The following is a 19,107-nucleotide window of genomic DNA, read 5'->3' on the forward strand; positions in this document are numbered from 1 at the left end:
AATAGCATGAGGGAGAGAGGGAATACATAATAATCAATAACTAGTTTTGCTGTGCACTACGGACATTTTTCCACAAGAGGTCAGCGTTTCAATAAAGAGGAAGCTGGTAATTACTGGGTTGCAGTACATCCTTTTAGCCACTGCGGGGCAGTGTTTTATTACTTAAGATTAAGGCCAGCCAACTTAGTCAATTCGACTTAATAGTTGAACTCTCGCAAATATAGAAAAACGATTGACTATTTTTGTTTTTCTTCGACTGCTGATTCTCCATGACTGTATGTCATCAAATCACGATTGAACCAATTTTAAACCGCCTTTCAGAATTTACATTGAGGAGACTTAGCGGCGTTTATGCAATTGTAAATTTGATTCATTTTAAAATAAATTGATTCACGTAATAATGAAAACAATCGGAGCAGCTAGCAATATAAAATAAAACATTGAGTTTACCGGTCCTCTTAATTAATTCAAATTCATTTAAAACATTTTTTGCTCACGCATGAAAAAGCGATTCTAACGTAAAAAAATACGGGCTAAATTGAAAAATAGGAATAAAATATCTAAAAGAAATGCAAGCTTGGAGTTTTTCCAGGCACATCTATCTTATCTTCACGATGCCTGCACGGTGATTGGTTATTGATGATATCCAAACAGGAGGGACCAGGGGGGCTTGGAGGTTTTGGGGCGGGGGGGTCTGACGGGGTTTCGTTTAGAAGCAGCGCGCTGAGTCGCCAGCTCATGCCATCACCACCAAAAAAGTTTCACCAATCTACTTGCAGAAGTTGCGAGCTGCGCAGCTCAAAAGTCTGGTCCACAGTGAACCCAATAACGGCGAACTTCTGGATCCATTTGGAAGCCCCCATCCGCTCGCCGTGCGCTTTTCATTTGCGCAGAGAGGCAAACTTTGACTTGAAAACGCGTTTGAACCGGAGATTTAGTTGCCGGGAGAAGAAAACCGGGATTTTTGGTGAGTCCTATGCCTGCATGACCAACTATCAACGCAAATTCATTAGAAAAAATTAAAGACAAACTGGAATTATTATTATTATTATTATTATTATAACAGAGCACTTGTTATAATTTAGTATAGCTACATCTGTTTTTTTTCATGCAAACAAAATGTGTGCTGTTTCATGAGAATCCACGTTATAAATACAGTTTGCAGTTTGAGTTAAAAAGGACATTTCAATAATTGTATAAATCACATGTTACTTGGGTGTGATGTGCGAATTTAGTGTCACGATGTTTAAATCAATTCTGTGTAATTGTAAATGAGTGCAAGAGTGAGTTAGCGGTTAGTTTCACAGTTCTCTTTGGAGGTTCAAAACCGGGCAGTGGCCTTCTTGTGTGCGATTTGCATGCCTCACATTCCCAGAAAACATACATGACTGGTTGAATGACGACTACATTTTCTGTTGGTTTACTGTGACTGACTGGCGACCAGTTCAGGGCACACCTGTGACCCTCATGAAGATAAATGCGAAAAATTCATCAGGCTTTTGACAAGTGTACATGTAAAAAGCTGAAAACTGGAAAAACAGCATTGCGATCATTTGGTGAGCTGGCCCCACAGAAATAAATCTCCACAGATTGGAAGCATGTGATCCAAACACACATTTGAAACTCTTCACATGCACTGGATGTGAGGAGCAAAAGATTTGACAGGACTTGTGAAGACCTCTGGAGAGAGTCTGTTTTTTTCCCCTTTTGCTCCCGCTTCCCTCTAAGCAGAGCTTTGATGCATACTGTATGTCATAATAAGACAAAACATGTATGTGTGTGTGTGTATGTGTGTGTGTGTGTGTGTGTTTGTGTGTGTGTGTGTACCTGCACAAAGGAAATGGAGAACTGTGGTCAGTCATCTTTCTTCATCCTGCAAGAGGCAAACTTGTCTGACTCCTGGTGAACAGCAAGGTTAATGTAGTTAGCAAAACCTAACAAAATAAATAAAATTGAACAAAACTGTGTTTAAAAACTAAAACAAAACATGCATTTTAAAAACTACATGATCGTTTTTAAACACTTTAATAGTGGAAATGTCTTTTCTTTTGTCGTTGGCAAAATCAGACAGTTCAGGGTGCATTTGAAGTATTGCCGTATTTCTGTACACAAAAAGGAAGGTCAAACTGTCATTTGCGAAATCCGCCAAAATGGAAAACCAACTCGAATGAAAAATCCCAAACAGTTTTAAACCTGCTTTTAACGACGTGCCCATCAGAGAAATTGTCTCTGAATAAAAAAATATTATTTTATCGTCGATATGTAGTTTGCCTTTAATAATAAACGGCACAGTGCTCATACTGAGAAGAAAAATAAATCATATACTGTCAAAGCAACATTCCCATAGCGATGTTCATGTTGTAAAATGACTAATCAATAATGGCAAATTAGCTGACAATAACAACTGAAACAATTTCTAGAGCTAGATTGGGGGGACTGGCCTCTCCTGAATTGTGGCTGAACCCCCCCAGGTGCCAGGCCAGATAATTGACCTTCGGATATTTTTCTGATTTTTACAGGATTTTTTTTTCAACATTTCCACATGTTCCCTGTAGGGAACATTTGATCAGCAATTTCTGAAGAATTCCGGGGGTTTATTTTGCCCTTCACGCCCCCCCCCCCAAGAAAAAAAAAAAATCATAGCTCCGCCAGTGGCAAGTGTAGATAAGTACTGTTTTGTTTCCAGTAGCAAGCAAGCTAAACATATGATGGGTCAAAATAATTCAAACTTTCTACAAAAAAGACATACTTAGTTCTTCAAGCACCATCATAATGATTAAAATACAGTAACATACTGGGCCAAGTGTTCATGAAAAACAAGCAAATGGTTTTATTACAAAATTTATTTGTCAACGCGTGTGATGCACAGGGTGAACATTAACAGCTCTTAAAAATATAAGAAAATAAATATTCTATAAAAATGTATAGCACATGAATACAAAAATATTTAAAAATGAAATAAACATGACTTCATGTATTGTACTTAAACGTTAAATACAACTGAACTGTAAACTTTGCTATGATCTCTTTGCCGCTATTCGATTTGAAGCTGAGAATGACAAATAGATTTTTTTTTTTTTTAAACACATTAAATTTGAAAATTGCTCAAGAACCACAAGTAGCTCTGAAGTGCTTGTCAGATGATGTTTGATTGGTCCTATAAATTTCAACGTCATCTGCTTGCCTTTATTTGCACACCAGCCGCGTACGCAATAAACAACTCGCTTCCTTCCGAGCCGCAATCTATTTTCGACTCGGGCTTCTTTTACGGGACCGCTATTATTCAAAGGAGAATAGGTGGCGGGTCCGACCATAAATTCCAGCAAGTGGCCCTTGCGAAGGGGATGCATGCGCTGGCGAGGAATTGACAGAGATTTTACTCTAGCGCGCCGTGACCTTTTGGGCTGAGACGCGTGCTCGTTTGTTAGGGTGACAAGAGCGCCGTTCATAATTCAACGTTGAAATTCATTATTATTTCTCCAGCCCGATCGCATCTGATTTGTAATCTGGATCGGCGACGGTGCGCTGGCAAGACCGTTGTTAATGTGGGCTTTGTTGCAGATTTAGGTGTGTGTGTGTGTGTGTGTGCCACTCACAGCTGGGTCGCTTTGCCGGCCTCCGTGCCACGCCGGGAACTTCGGTTGAAGCTAAAATGGCAAAACAAACAGAGTGAGTAAGAACACCCGCAGTGGTGCAAGGAGGAAAGCAGCTTGTTAGTCATTCAGATCTACAAGTAGAACCATTCCTGTAATTAATTTTGTATGTTGAAAAGTTCGGTGGGTTTCTACAAGCTTGATTTATAATCAGTGAGATGACTGAACACAATCTGATATTCACAGCATTACGTCATCAGTGTTTCAGGTCATACATCACTGTAATATTTTTTTTCTATGAGGCCTGGATGCACCTTTCAGTTGTTATATGAACTGAAAGGTCAAATTGTGCATAATAAGATTTACATTAGTCCTGACTGTCCAGGGTGGATCCCTGAATCGCTCTGATTCAAAATGGAGATGAAATCCTGGAACCTTTCTGACACACCTCATCCAAAATGGAGATGAAATCCTGGAACATTTCTGACACACCTCATCCAGCCCAGGGAGAGAAAAAAAATTCCATGCCTGATTTTCAAGAGCCGTCTCTATTGTATATTGTTTATTTTCAAGGCAACATTTGAGCACATCTATTCATGTGCAAGCCACTTGCTGATTGCTAAACTCTCCTTCTGCCTCTTTCAGATGCTCGACCATGGAAGCAACTCGGGCTGAGGAGAAGAAAGACAAAATGGATGGTAGCGGTTTTGGAGACCTCCTAAAGAAGCCACTAGAGACCAGAGGTAACGTTCAACTTTAAGTGGAGACCGTGAATGTTGTCTGTGAGCGGCTGTGGTGGGTCGGGTGATGAAATAATCAAATATGCGGATGAAAGAAAAAGCGCTTGTGGCCTCGCAGTCAGGAGTCATCAAAAAAGCGCAACGTGAAAGTGCATGATGAATGCTTAAGCGCTGATCAATAGGCGACATGGCCAGAGAAGATAGGTGAGTGTTTTGAGTGGACAACTCAAGGACTGATGATTTACACATACGTGGGATGAAAGACAAGCAAAGTCCAACTCAAAATTAACGCATGTCCTCAATTAGTTCGTGAATATGTGACAATAAAACTCCAGAAAGAACGTGGTCCATAAAGCAAAAAAAAAAAATGTAAATACCGTATTTTCCACACTATAAGGCGCACCGGATTATAAGGCGCACCTTCAATGAATGGCCCATTTTAAAACTTTGTCCATATATAAGGCGCACCGGATTATAAGGCGCACCTTCAATGAATGGCCCATTTTAAAACTTTGTCCATATATAAAGCGCACCGGATTATAAGGCGCACCTTCAAGGAATGGCCCATTTTAAAACTTTGTCCATATAGAAGATATATACATTTGGCCCGCAGGCCGGACTTTGGACACGCCTGCTGTAGTGGCTCAATATTGGTCCATATATAAGGCGCACCTGATTATAAGGCGCACTGTCGGCTTTTGAGAAAATTGGAGGTTTTTAGGTGCGCCTTATAGTGCGTAAAATACGGTAAATAAAATTAAAAAAACCATAAACCCAAAATATTATCTAAAAATGTTAATTAAGATTAAATGCCGTAATTTTCCATGTAAAATACGCCCCCGTGCATAATACGCACCCTAAAAATGGCATGTCGATGCTGGAAAAAAGCCTGTACCCATGTATAATACGCACCCAAATTTTGACTCTTACTTAAGTCCGTAAACGTAAAATTATTTAAGAAAAAAGATCATCTTCGGGATCAACAAGTATCATTGCGCATGCGCTAGCAAACTCGATAGCGATTTGTGTAGGGTACATTGTGACAGCAAAGGAGCAGGTGATCGAGCAAGCGTCTGATACGAGAGCATTGCGTTCGTATGGAGCGTGTTTGAAGTGAACAGCAGAGAAGAAAGGAACAAGGCAAAGTGTTGTGAAATAAAATATTACCTGTAATACGCATTTTGTTATTTGCTGATTGAAACTACTAATTAAATTGTGAATTGAAACTAACAGGTAGAGAACTGAACTCTCGCTCTTTATATAGCTGACGTGTCTTGCGCATCCGTTCTGCGCATACTGTCATGGCGGCCTCCGTATGATATCCGGTCTGCGATGGAGATTAAAAAACAAACAATATTTGACAATAACACACCATCAAGGATTGCACCATCGCATCAAACGATGTGTCGTCAATTATGAATTTTACTGACTAAGTGTGTTGGGCAGGATGGCTGAATGCGATGCGCGATTGACAACAAACAAGAAGAAAGGTGATTTCAAGTTTTATTTCGAGGGAGATTTTCTTGTACCCATGCATAATGCGCACCCCAGATTTTAGGACAATAAATTAGTTAAATTCTGTGCATTATGCATGGGAAATCACGGTAAGTTTGTTTTTTTATGGAGGTTGAGTGCAAATATGGAAAAAAAAAATCCAAAAGTCAATTATCTTGCCTGGCACCTGGGGGGGTCCAAATATTTTCAGGGGGGTCAGTGCCCCCGCACCCCACCCTCTAGCTGCACCAGTGGCTGTCTTTGAGGAAGGGTGCCAAGCACTTTTCATCATGATTGAATAAGATTGAAGAATGCGATTTAATGAGGCAAGAAAAAAAAAAAAAGACTTCTGCTCACCTCCCGAGGGAGCAATGGCGAACACGACTGCGACAACACCGCAACGCTATTAACACCACGACGTTAAGGCATCGACCGCCACGCCACGCCACTTTTGAAGTGTAAATGGACGGTTGTGATGAAGACGTGGCGCTTTTACAAGCCAAGACGGGACACAACCTTGTTAAATATTTCAACGAGGCCAACGCCGGGGGCAGCAGCCGTGTTGCTTGTGGTATTCTGAAGGTCATGTGACACCCACGCAGAGACCCGTGTGGTTCCTGGAATGATGAGAACTTGGAGAGTGTGTCAGATGTGTTTTCTGACATGGACAACTTCCTCAAATTGGCAGCTCCATCCAAAAATTGATTGATGATATTTTTGTCAGTCCAATACTTTGCCGACCCCAATTTGAGAAACTGTTCTGAACTTCCTCCTTTTGCGCTTTAATTTGAAGCGGACGACATCACAATGCCTCGGCCGCGGCCAATCAGGTAGCTTCTGACAGAGTCATTACTTACGGAATTTCTGGGCATTATTTTTGCTTTCGCCAGGCGGCGCCTGATAAGTGAGCACGCAGCCAGACAGGGCGAGGTCCTTGAGGCCCAAACTAATATACGGCAGCCGTTTTTATGGAGGAGGGGACCCTACCTAAGTCTTGCCCACCTCGAAGCCTCCGTGTCGGCTGTTTTATATTCGCGGGCCGGGTTATTTATTTGGAACAATTTCCTCTCTATCACGGAACGCGGCTAATGCCCAGTTTTAATACCTTATTTACACATGGAAACGTGTGCAGAGGGGAAGAAAATGAATGGAGCCCCGCTCGCCGCGCCGATCTGTTATATCACAGTTTAACAATCTGGATTGCTAATAGAACCATTTATCATGGAGCACTCGTTTATTCCACGGGAGCGGCCCAGGTCTCGGTCCCAGAGGTCTATGGAAATGGGGTGCATGTAATGAAGCTCAAGCGAGAGTCACTTTGTTTAAAATAAAAAAAATAAAAAAGTGGAGATGCGGCGCTCCGAGTCAATTAGAATGGACCCGGGTGCTCACGACCGACCCCGCCCACCCCCCAACGCGGGCTGCCACGCGACCCTCCTCGTTCAATTGGATTTTAAGGAACAATGAGGAGATGGCAAATAGAATTGGCCGTTGTTTAACCACGATTGCGGAAAAGTGGATACACTGAGACCCGCCTGCAATTATAAAAAAAAAAAATCCCTAAATTTGAACTGCACTGGAAAAAAAAAAATTCTAGTTTTAATTCAGGAGCTAATGAGTAAACTTGGTGAAATCTTTTAGTTGGCTTCTAAAATTCACGTGCGAGTCGATCACACCGAGATTTCTTGAAATCGATTAGCGGCTGTCTCGCATGAACTTGCAAGGTGAGTGGATGCGGGGCCAGGCTGCTTTAAGAGAGCCGTGTTCGCGATGAGGATAAGATTTGGCGAGTTATTGATGATAGCGAGCAGTAACTGGAGGCCGGCGCTCTGCCGGAAGTGCTTGGGGTGAGGAAGGGGCGATCGGACCTCTGGCAGAGAAAAATGCGTATGGTCAAAAGAGAGGAGCACTTATCTTCCGGCGAGGACGGCGGAAGACGGAGAATAATAGCCACCCCGCTCAGGGGTCACTGGGATGTCTCATTGTTAAACACAGACTCAAAAAGTAGCTAACATTATTGAGCAGGAAATAAACAATACAGTAGAGTAATCATACACTATAGCACAGAGGCATTTTTTGTGTTTGTGTTTAAAAATGTCAATGATCAGTGTATGATGCTATATTAGAGATATATTATATTGATTTTATTAATTATTTATTTAGATATATACATTTTATTATTTATATTATTCATTTTATTTATTATTTATATTATATTTATATTATAAAATGTGTGTGTATATATGTATATATATATATATTACATTACTATATTTAATTTATTAATTACATTAATATATTACATTAAAGAAAAAACATATATTATATTATTCTTACGCTTTGTGCCCCACGGTTGAGGCATTATGTCAACAAATAAATTCTTCTGATTTTATTTTGTAGTTGAGAGTAGATTAGAGTATCTGAGTAAGAGTACACATTTTGTTCAGGATATGTAGTGGAGCGAAAGTTTAAATTGACAGAAATATCAACGACAAAGTAAAGCACAGATATGTCAATTTTTTTGTTGGCCCTGGTGATTATGACAACAGCAAGCCAAATTTTCTCAGTGTGGTTTGCACACACACTGGAACACACTGGAAGGTTTCCTCAACTCAGTCAAGACCGCTATAAACAGCGTAGGCAAAAAAAAAATCAGGACGACGTCAAAGTTAATAATTTTATAGACAGAGGCCGATTGTAAAAGTTGTTGCGTGTGCTCGCACCTGCACAGGAAAGCCATTAGCGCCTTCAGACTAATTGTTGTGCTGTTGTGCTTTGTCTTGTGGCTGTTGGTGGCATTAGCTGGAGCTAATTAGCCACCAAACCAGGCCAAGCGTGGAATGAAATAAATAAGGTTGTTGGTTTTTTTGGCACTCTGGTTTCAGTCACGATGCCAATGAAAGCAACTTTGCGCAAGTCATTGTGAGTTGTGTAAAATAAAAAATAAAAATCAAGTCCAGTTCCTGAAATGAAACTGACAAAAAATTGGGTAGTCTGATTGACAGGAGAGAATTAGACAATTATTTATCATTCCAGGTCAAAGGTTATCTGTCAACATGTTCATCACCTTTCGGATGTTATTCTTAGCTCCGCTTGCCTTGCAGTGCGCAAAAAGAACTGGGTCTTTGTTTAATTCCAAGATGGCACATTGGAGTCATTTTCCATAATCCCAGGCGCCCCCCTGGCGAGGGTGCCAGCGGGCTAATATGGATGTTAGCTGGGGAGCTCCGTGACAGGCCCACAAGCGCCATTTAATTGATGCTATTTTAATTATCGCTCTCGTTCCCCGCCACGCAGGCGTCTCTTTATCACGTCGCGTACGGGATGATGAGGTAATTACTTAATCTAGACAAACCTGTGTGTTAAGCAGCGCTATTAAGGCCGCCGGTCATCAATCAGCCTCGCTGGAGGTGATTACGCCACGCCGCAATCACTCTTTCAACATATGCACTCTTCTAAGTAGCTAAATGATACAAACAACGCAACACGCAGCGGCGGAGGAAGCCCATTGGCCGTTCCGATCAGTGGAAATCACCTCGCACTTTTGTTTTGATTTTAGGACCCGGCAGGACTGAATTTGGAACGGGACATAACTTTTTATACAAAACCAAGAAGTGGAGCGTGAGTTAGTGCATGACAATGAAAAACAAACACGAGCTTGCGATGATTAATAGGTGGAGCCTAAGCGGGCCGTGAGGGGGGGGTTCCACTGGGGGTGCATCAGGTAAGCCCGCCTCTGCAGCTCTCACGAGCGCTCGCATTGTGTCCCTCCTGCGGCGGCACGACAATGGAAATGTCTGGGTGATGGAAGGAGGAGACCCCGCCAACTGCCGCGGTGCCGCTTGGATGGGTGGTCCTTGGAGAAAAAGCCAAGCTCGAGGTTACAAGTGTTTACCTTACGTACTCCCTTCGACCACTCGACAGTATTTCACAAAAGGATGGAAAGACCTTCTCGAGTTTAGCTGGTCCACGCTATAAAAAGTGCAGCGTGATCAGTGACAACACCAACTCAGTTGGAGTTGAGGGAATATTTGTGCGGCCGTTTGGGGAAGCGCTCAGTCTGTCAGCTTGGCGCAGAGTGAGAAGAATGGATCGCAAATGCTGACCTACGTCGCTGCGAGGCCCGTAACTCCCTCGATGCTTAGACGAGAGCAGATCATGATCCATGACTGTGACCTCCACGCCGCAAAGTCCCAGGTCACCTTGCTCGTATTGTGTGAGGCCGAATGTAAAAATTCTTCGCCTCACTTTGATCATTTCTGACTTTCCAATCTTTCCTTCTGTTCTTCTTTACAGCCTCCCCGCACATCTTCTCATCCTTCCACAAGCCCATGGACACGCGGCATCACGACGGGTGCCACTCGTACCACTACGAACCGCACGCCGTCCACACCGTCCACAGGTGAGTGTAGAATGAATTCTTAGACTTAGGCACCGAGGAGAAGCGCTGAAGGAAACGTACGGATGGAGTGCTCCTCCATTGCAATGCGCACGCGTTGCGCCTGGCAACAGCCATTTATCACACGGGCTCGGTTTGTGTCGGGCGGGGCAAATGTTTGGTGTTGGGGTGGAGGTTTTTACGCCTGTCCTCAGACGCGGCCACGTTGATTAATGTGATTTGATCTTGACAGTGGACCCCTCATTCATCAAGACCTTGATCTAGCTGTCCCTCCCATCGCCAGTGCCAAATTCACCTAATTACAACAGCGTTGAGCAGTAAATGAATTGTTGTGTCATTTGTGGCCCGGCGTGGCACTTTGTTACGATGCCCGTGGCACCGTCAGGGCTCTCCTGCTCCGTGATTGCCCAACATGACACCTCGGCGGGGACACTGAAAGCGGACGGCTGACACGCAGTCCAGTCGAGTTGAGTCAGGAGCAAACGGAACCGAGTGACTCCATCTTTTGTCCCTTTTGGCTAGCTAGCACATGTAACAAGACAATCCGCAAACAGCTAAAGACAAGGAGGTTATGTGGTTCATAGCTCAAGGTCCAAAGTGAGGGTGCTCCCCCTGGAGCTGTACTAAGCCCACTTGTGATGCGTTTCCTCAAGAGTCCCTGCCTAGGATGCTGATGAACTGTTTCCAACCCAGGCCCGTAGAACTATCAGGCAACCCTGTCATCTCTCAAATCAGTTAGCTAAAGACAAGGAGGTGATGTGGTTCATAGCTGAAGATCCAAAGTGAAGGTGCTCCCCCTGGAGCTGTACTAAGCCCACTTTCCTCAAGAGTCTCTGCTTAGGATACTGATGAACTGTTTCCATCCCAGGCCCGTAGGAATTCCAGGCAGCCCTGTCATCTCTGATATCTCTCTGATCCGTCTATCTCCTGCGTCCATGGCGACCGGCGACTCCCCCTTCAGCCCCCCGCACGTTTACGTCAACCCTCACATGGAGCACTACCTGCACGGCGGCCCTACGCTGTCCATGATCTCGGCAGCCAGAGGCCTGAGCCCCACTCACAGTAAGTCTGACCAAAGTTGAACTGGCAACCTGGCAGGAGTTTGTTTTGGCGCCGTGTGTTCGTTCGCTGGATGGTATGAAAGGCCGCCAGCTGAAACGGCGAGCGCATATAACCTGCTGCAATTCGATCAAAGAAGGTGATTTGCAGGCGGCCTGGAATTAGAACACAAGATTGCGAGGCGGCAGTGGACATAAATCTTATTCTGCATTCTGTCATTGTTAACGATGGAAAGATTCAAAGTGCAATAAAGCTGCTAAAAACACACGGAGGCCTGCTAGTTGAGGGAACGCAAATACGAAGCCGGACGTCTGAGAGGGTCCAATACTGAATTTGTCTCCGCCTCCTCCTCAGTGGCTCACGACCATTTCAAAGATGGCAGCCTGTTTGGGCTCCCACCACCTTCTCCGACCGGAGTGAGTCTGACCAGGGAGTATTACCAGTTGATGGCGAGCCACCACGGCTCCTACGGCGAGCTGCTCATGCAGGGGGCGGGGCTAGCTGCAGGAGCCCACCTGTCAGACTACATGACCCCCCTTGATGGTAAGTTACTTCATCGTCATCACAAAAAAAACCGTAAGATTTGATGAAGCATCAGTCTGAGAGAAGCGATATTTTGAAAATCAGGAGATAGTTAGGCATGCTAGCCAGTCTGCTGTTAACGGCTCGTTTCAAGGTCAAGCCGTAAGTTTATTACTTATCGAGTGTCCTCACCAGGGCGACAACATGCAAGGACTAAACAGGAAACTGTAGATGAAGTGTTTTCCATACTTTGTAAAAATCAATCAACGCTCTCCTTCCCTCCGAATTGGAATCAATTCTCAGTAAATTGGCCTCATTAAACACGACGCTGCGAGCCTGTCCACGGCTCTATCTTATCTGAGGTAATTATGTGGAATTTTCAATTAGCTACGTCTGAATCCTAATGAGGATAATGTTGGACTTTAGTTGCAGCCGTAATGCAAAGTTAGATGCTGTAGCTTCTCATGTCATGCCACACTGCCCGAAAATGAGAACATCACACCTATTTGGTTCCTAATGAAAAGTCTCGAGAAGAAAACATCGAGGTGACTTCGAGGCGTCTGTCCGCAGTGTCGCGACTGACTCCGAGGTTGAGCAGGAAGAGAACGCTGTCCATCTCACCTCTGTCCGACGCCAGCGTGAACCTTCAGACTATGATCCGCACCTCGCCCAGCTCGCTGGTGGCTTACATCAACAACTCCCGGTCCGGCTCGGTTGCCAGCAGCTCTTATGGACACCTGTCCGTCGGAGGACTTAGGTAAGCGGGGTCAGCTGGAAGCTAAACATGTCTTGAGAAGTTTGAAAGAATGAAGATGTGACTCGGGTATGTTTGGATCCGCAGCCCGTCCTTGGCCTTCCCTCATCCCATCAGCCCCGTGGCCTACCAGCATCTGCTGGCTCTGGGCCACACTCCGCCACTCATCCAGCCAGCGGCCGCCTACCCCGGCTGCCAGCCCGGCCTCGGATTCTCATCGCCGTCCGTTCCGGTCCACGCCAACGACCTGGCGTCCCAAGTAGGATAAATCCCTTGAGATACTTGTTTGGATGATTCAGTTTCCTCTGTCAAACTGAACAGAGTTGTGTTCTCTTCAGAACCCCTGCGGAGAATCAGTCACCAGCTGCACAGTTGACCCCGTCATCACCAAGAGGTCAAAGGTGAAACCCGAATCCAAAGCACCGAGTTCACTGGTGAGTGCATAGCCAACACCAACGGGTCCCTCCTATGACCTCCTTGAGAAACATGGTTGAGATTTTGGAAAAAAGTCCACAGCATAAGAGCTTTGCGTCGCCCCGCACCCTCATTACACCCCTCCAAGCGCCCCCCCGCTCTCCCGGGATCGTGTAAACTGTGCCAGTGTACTTCATTTTCATGAAATATTGGCCAGCGGCTTCGCCGTCATGTGAGGGTTTTTTTTTTTTCCCCGGTTCCGTGACAAATTTCTGCCCGCTTGTGAACGGCGAGGCAAGTTTGCGCGTGATGCATGAGCGCGGCGCCGCGCGCAGGCGTCTTGGGGCCGGCACAATTGATGAAGATCCGGCGCCCGGGGCCAGACACAAACACGCTGCAGTCAGCATGTTCACACGCACGACTGCACATGCGGCCGCTCATCATTTCAACGAAGACTCACACTGACCAAAACGTTCACCTTTGACAAAACTTGACCATATCTGCAGCGACATTTTCTTCCAATCGCGGCTAATCGAACGCATTGTCCAGTCAAGTCATCAGATTATTCTCCTAAAATATCCAACTTGATGATATCAATATTTTAAGGAGTAGAACTTATCTCCAGCCACGATAGTTCTCACGAAAAAGGCACTGAAGAACTAACAAATGGACATTCTGGAACATGACCATGTGCCTGCTGTCATTCACTTACGCTTGTTGTTCTTGACCCATAGCCGAACAAAACCAGCGTACCGACACAGGACCATGAGAGCATCTCCGAACTTAAAGTGGACCATGACGAGTGCAAAGCAAAGCCGGAAGCCCCGTGCGAGTCCAACTGCCACTGGGAGGGCTGCAGCACAGAGTACCAAACCCAAGAGCAGCTGGTCCACGTAAGTCTCGGCATCTAGAACTCTCATGGTGGTGCGGTGGGGGGGGACACTTTGACCCGATGGACACTGTTATAAACTCGTCCCCGCAGCACATCAATAACGACCACATCCACGGGGAGAAGAAAGAGTTTGTGTGCCGCTGGGACGAATGTTCTCGGGACCAGAAGCCCTTCAAGGCTCAGTACATGTTGGTGGTTCACATGCGCCGGCATACGGGAGAGAAACCGCACAAGTGCACGGTGGGTAACAGATGCGCCGAAAAATGACCGGACTTGACGTTTGCGTCTCATCTGTCCGTCCGCCGCAGTTTGAGGGCTGCTCCAAGGCCTACTCTCGTCTGGAAAATCTCAAGACCCATCTGCGCTCTCACACCGGGGAGAAACCTTACATGTGCGAGCACGAGGGGTGCAACAAGGCTTTTTCCAACGCTTCGGACCGAGCCAAACATCAGAACCGCACGCACTCCAATGAGGTAAAACCCATTTGGGCCTTGTCCTTGTCGTTTTTGAACAAATCAGATGTTCGTTTGCGACAGAAACCGTACGTTTGCAAAATGGCGGGCTGCGTCAAGCGCTACACGGACCCCAGTTCGCTGAGGAAGCACGTGAAAACGGTCCACGGCCCAGAGGCCCACGTCACCAAGAGGCAGCGGGGGGACCAGCTGACCAGGCTGGCGCCCAAGGACAACAGCGAGAACCAGACGATCCACGAGAAACGCGCAGACAGCAGCGCCCCCGCAGGTGCGGAGGACTTCATGCATGTCAAATCCATCAAGACGGAAAATTCCCTGGTAAGACACTCATCCTTTCCCTGAGCACGATGGACCATTACTGTCCTAGAAAGTAATTGAACTGAAATATGTCATCTCTCTTTCCTTACAACCAGACCTTGCTAAGGTGAGCTCACTCGCTTTTGGCTTTGTTCCCATTTCAAGCCATCATATGCCATTTTATACGTACCATGGTGTACTGCTATCATAATTTACCATCAAGTGAAATCCCAATGTAATTTTTGCTGCCTTTAAAATCCACGTGGAAGGCAGAAGAGCTTCTTTGTGGCTCGGCCCTAATGAATATTGAAGGAACGTGTAATCATTAGCCGTATTAGAATACCACACATCCGTGGCATCCGGCGTGAAACCTACAGTGGAGAGGAGAGCCGTCACACAGTCTGAACATGATAAAAGCCACAGCAGGAATTAATATTCACACGGTGGGAATTGCTTTTGCTGCTCTCTGCAAACAGAGTCAACCATCAAGCTGTGATCAAGACGGCTTTTTAGCACTGAATATATTAGCGCCCGAGAGGCAACTGAGGGTTGGTTCGCACGGAAGGCGCTATTGACTTCTCGGCGATTCTTTTAATTGGGAAGAACAATCGCTTCGATGGTAAGGTGAAGTATCGGAATCCATAGATGACATTTTGCGAAACAAATCGCATCTACAAAGGTGCCGTAATGCGTCGAAGGGAAGATCGGGCAGAAGAAAACACGGTCGCTCGCCCCCTTGTGATGATTGGCCCGTTGCTCTGGCTCGGGCTCAAGCCTCCTTTCATCCTGCCCATTTCCTATTCACAGACAGACTAAGATGGGCTGTAATCTGTGAAGCGCCCCCACCTCTCCAGCCCCCTTTCCTAAGAAAACACTCATTATTTACAATTAAGATGGCCGAGGATAAAAGACCGACTGCTCTCCGTATCATGTTGGAGCAGAGCCCGGCTGATTGGCCTTGGCTGTCATCGTCCAGCACGACAATGACTCATCATCATCACCACCGCGGATCACCGTCACCTCATCTGTGTTTGCAAGCGGGCCAAATATCGATGAGCTCATCTGTGTTTGCTCATTTGTAGATGCAGCAGTCCAGCCATGGCGGTCAGTCACTGCGTAGCAGCGAACCATCACCGCTTGGTGGGGCCACCGACAATGACGGTGGAGTAGAAATGGAAGGCTTGAGCGATGGAAGCCTGCTGGACTTCAACTCGCTGTGGAGTCTTTGGGTGATTCTAATGGCGAAGAAGCAGGATCAGCGAATGTTAGCATCCAGGAGCAGCTCAGCTGTCATCCATATCTGGAGTATATCACGAAGAAGAGGAGGGACTTCTGCCAATGGACCGTTTGCCGCTGCCACCAGTACCAGCAGGCGGTGAGTGGAAACAAATTGATGAAAGCACTCATCCAGCATCTCACTTTGTTGCCTGATGTTCCTCAGTGTTCCTCTGGCAGAGTCAAGGCATTGGTCCTGGGTCTGCTGAGAAGTCTGAACTCACTCGACACCCTCGGCCTCCGCTCCTCAGGCAACTCCTCTTCGCTGCTCCAGTCAGATCTCACACTTGAAACATGACCGACGATATCTTCCCGTGCTCGGGCCAATCCGTGGAGCCTGACCTCGGGCCTCTAAGCTCCAGTCACTGAAGGTTTACAACCGACACCTCTGCAAAATTCCTCTCCAAGCTTGTTGGGATTCTTTTTTTATATACCATCAAGGCTGCAAGGAACCAGATGGTAGCCTCCAGCACCTCAGACGACGAGGGCAACACACCGACAGTACCCGCTAATGCGTCCACCACCTCAGCATGCGCAAGTTCAACTTGAAGGACGGAACTGAACTATCTCCGAAACCATATCAGCCATACCCCCGAAAGAACCCAAAGCATTCGGCAGACTCCTTTCAAGCCTGCCAACGATTATAATGACAACATCCCCAGAAACAACGCTTTGTCCGACAGGGACCAAATCGTTTTTCCTGGAATAAGTATGGCCAAGGCAGGGAAGCATGGCTCCTTTTGGAGTCCTTTCGAGAAAACGTTCCTGAAACTGATACGTGGCACCAAAGTGTCCATTAAAGTGACGTGAAGAAGCCGTCGTTACTGTTGCTGCAATCTGCTGTCCACTTGTACAATGTATTCTTTTTGACAAGCCATATTCGGAAGTAGCATGTAAACAACAGAGCTTTTTCAGCAGTCGTGCAAGTGCCTGGCTTAGACACAGGTGATCACGTGAAAATCATTTGGACTTCTAAACACGCAAAAAGCACCAGAGCGACCATAACTCCAACCATGTCCTGTGACAACATCGAAGACCTGGTTACATGCAAGTAGCAAGTCTTCTGTAGTCAACCGTTATGGGGATTGTTTTGACAACAAAAGAGCTTGTAAGACATGATCAGTGATCTCTGGCCTCACAAATGTTCTTCTGGATGACTGGAATAAAATTCCAAAGACACACAGACTAAAAAATTTTAGCAAGCTAGCAAAAACAGGGGAAGGTGTTGGTTCAACGCGCAAGCTAACGGCTAACAGTTGCTTTCCCTGGTGACTCTGGACGTGCTTTGTTGAATCAATCCACTGTCTCTAGTTTTCAACAAAAGTTAGTCTTGTTTCAAATAAAAGGTTTCTTCACTGTGGCCAACGGACTTCTGCCAAGATTTTATGATACTAATTAGAGATGTAAACACAATGGGGGACGGTTTTCACAGAAATGATATAGTATCTATAAAAGCGGGAGCGCAGTTGCTTTAATCCCACCAGATAGTCTCTCTTGGTTTTAGTGCAAGGCACGCTATGCTTTTTAATTGACTTGCGGTTTCTAATCTATCTTGGAAATTATTACCAGCTCTTTTTTTTTTAATTGGTAGAAGTCAGAAAGAAAAAAAATTCTGAAGTTCTGAAGTCAGGCAAGTTTGCTTTTCATTCATTATAAATTCAAATAACATGCAGTTGAAGAACATGGTTTCTTTCGTCCATTGTTGAGAATTGTTTTTTACGCATCTTCACCAATGAATCCGCTTTGAACCAATTACAGCTGAGGCTAATAAAGTAGGTAGAGTGGGCCCGGAAAAAGAGGAGGAGGTTCTGCTGAGTGTCCAGAAATTGGCCAACTCCTTCCTCACAGCTTTCTCGTTGACCTTTTCCAAGTCAGCTTTGAATCGCTTTCCTTTGACCTCATCCTACCTCCCCAACATCGTGTCAATTGCAGCTGGGAAAGTGATGAAAAAGGACGCTAACGGAGGCGGGGGGGTTAGTCGAGCTGTACTTAAATATGAGCTGTGACAGCGCGGCCCAGAGGACGGCGCGCTCAAACGCACACAACAAAGCGGCGCTCGCACTTGCGGGGAGGCGGCGCTCGCAACGGGAACAAATGATGGGAGTCTGTCAGGGAACTCAGCCACGGACACGTTTGATCTCAGCTTCCTTCTTCTCTTAGAGATGGGAAGTGGGAGGGAAAATAGCCGCGGGCTCAAGTCCAAGCAGAGGTGGCGACGCGCTAAGATCTCACTAGCGGCGCTCTCGTTTATTAATGACAGAACTTACTTGTTAAGAACAACTCGCTCGCTGTAAAAGCTTCATCAACACTTTTTCCGGCTCTCGGAACGTTCAGGAAATGATTATTATTGTAATAGTCAACCTGCTCCTCAAGGCCCGCGCCGCGATTCATCTGACCCAAATAATTCATTAGCTGACAAAAGTGCCTTTTCACTTCACGGGGCCGTGTTAAAAGAATTTCAATCAGAATCTTTGGCGAGCGGAGACACACGGTGGGCAGAGAGCCAGCCTGCTTCAATCCTCTACCGTCTCTCGGGCCGCTTCATTAACTCCGCACACAAACAAGATATTTCTTGTAGCTCCAGATAACTCCATTTTATTTATGGAGCACTTTTACAAAGAAACAGTTGAAAAGAAAGTTCCTGTACAGACCGTAAATACAAACGCTGACATCTTAAGACAAGTGGAATCTTCTTTTGATGCATCCACCAATTTGATCTTTCAACCTTCTTCCTTTAGATCTCTTGCCTGGTAGCTCCATCCTCATCACGGTATATCGTACATACTTCCGCTCTTCTGGATGTTACCAAACCATCTAAATCTGATCCCTCTAAATTAGTCCATCTAACCTTGGTTGTCCCTCTGACACTCACTGTTGACGTCTATAGTCGTCATTGGGAGGGAATGAGTTAAGGAGATTCTCTGACCAACTCCGGATAACGCCACCGTCATCACGTGTCAGCCGGCTCGCAATCATAACCGCATTACAAACGTGTTGGGCTAACGAGGCTGGATGGATGGCGCTGGTGTCAGCGCCGATGATGGATAGTTTTCGGCACACGCGGACGCCTCATTCATTTCTATTAGCGGAATATGGAAACGACCTCACGGGTTCAGTTACTGATCCATTTCACTTGCCCCGTTGACGAGTGCATCGGAAGGCAGTTCTGGATCGAAGTTTCGGCAGAGAAGAGAG

At 45.7% G+C, this 19,107-nt stretch overlaps 1 protein-coding gene across 1 annotated transcript; it reads left to right on the plus strand.

Moving 5' to 3' along the window:
* Positions 1 to 694: 694 nt before the first annotated feature.
* LOC119119459 (zinc finger protein GLI2-like) lies at positions 695 to 16,757 on the plus strand. Its single transcript, XM_037245831.1, has 15 exons — positions 695 to 967; positions 4,239 to 4,336; positions 10,124 to 10,229; positions 11,095 to 11,288; positions 11,640 to 11,832; positions 12,364 to 12,564; positions 12,649 to 12,820; positions 12,900 to 13,001; positions 13,710 to 13,868; positions 13,958 to 14,107; positions 14,176 to 14,340; positions 14,404 to 14,658; positions 14,754 to 14,764; positions 15,720 to 16,012; positions 16,079 to 16,757. The coding sequence occupies exons 2-14, from the start codon at positions 4,249 to 4,251 to the stop codon at positions 15,805 to 15,807; spliced, it is 1,884 nt and encodes a 627-aa protein (XP_037101726.1). The 5' UTR covers positions 695 to 967; positions 4,239 to 4,248; the 3' UTR covers positions 15,808 to 16,012; positions 16,079 to 16,757.
* Positions 16,758 to 19,107: the final 2,350 nt, after the last annotated feature.

Source organism: Syngnathus acus, chromosome 2 (assembly GCF_901709675.1).
Source record: "Syngnathus acus chromosome 2, fSynAcu1.2, whole genome shotgun sequence".
Classification (NCBI taxonomy): Eukaryota; Metazoa; Chordata; class Actinopteri; order Syngnathiformes; family Syngnathidae; genus Syngnathus; species Syngnathus acus.

Bases quoted from the DNA above. Each gene is read 5' to 3' on its own strand.
- LOC119119459 (XM_037245831.1), top strand. From the start codon at position 4,249: ATGGAAGCAACTCGGGCTGAGGAGAAGAAAGACAAAATGGATGGTAGC. The intron at 4,337-10,123 runs GTAACGTTCAAC...TCTTCTTTACAG, and splicing joins GAAGCCACTAGAGACCAGAG to CCTCCCCGCACATCTTCTCA. The intron at 11,833-12,363 runs GTTACTTCATCG...GGTGACTTCGAG, and splicing joins ATGACCCCCCTTGATGGTAA to GCGTCTGTCCGCAGTGTCGC.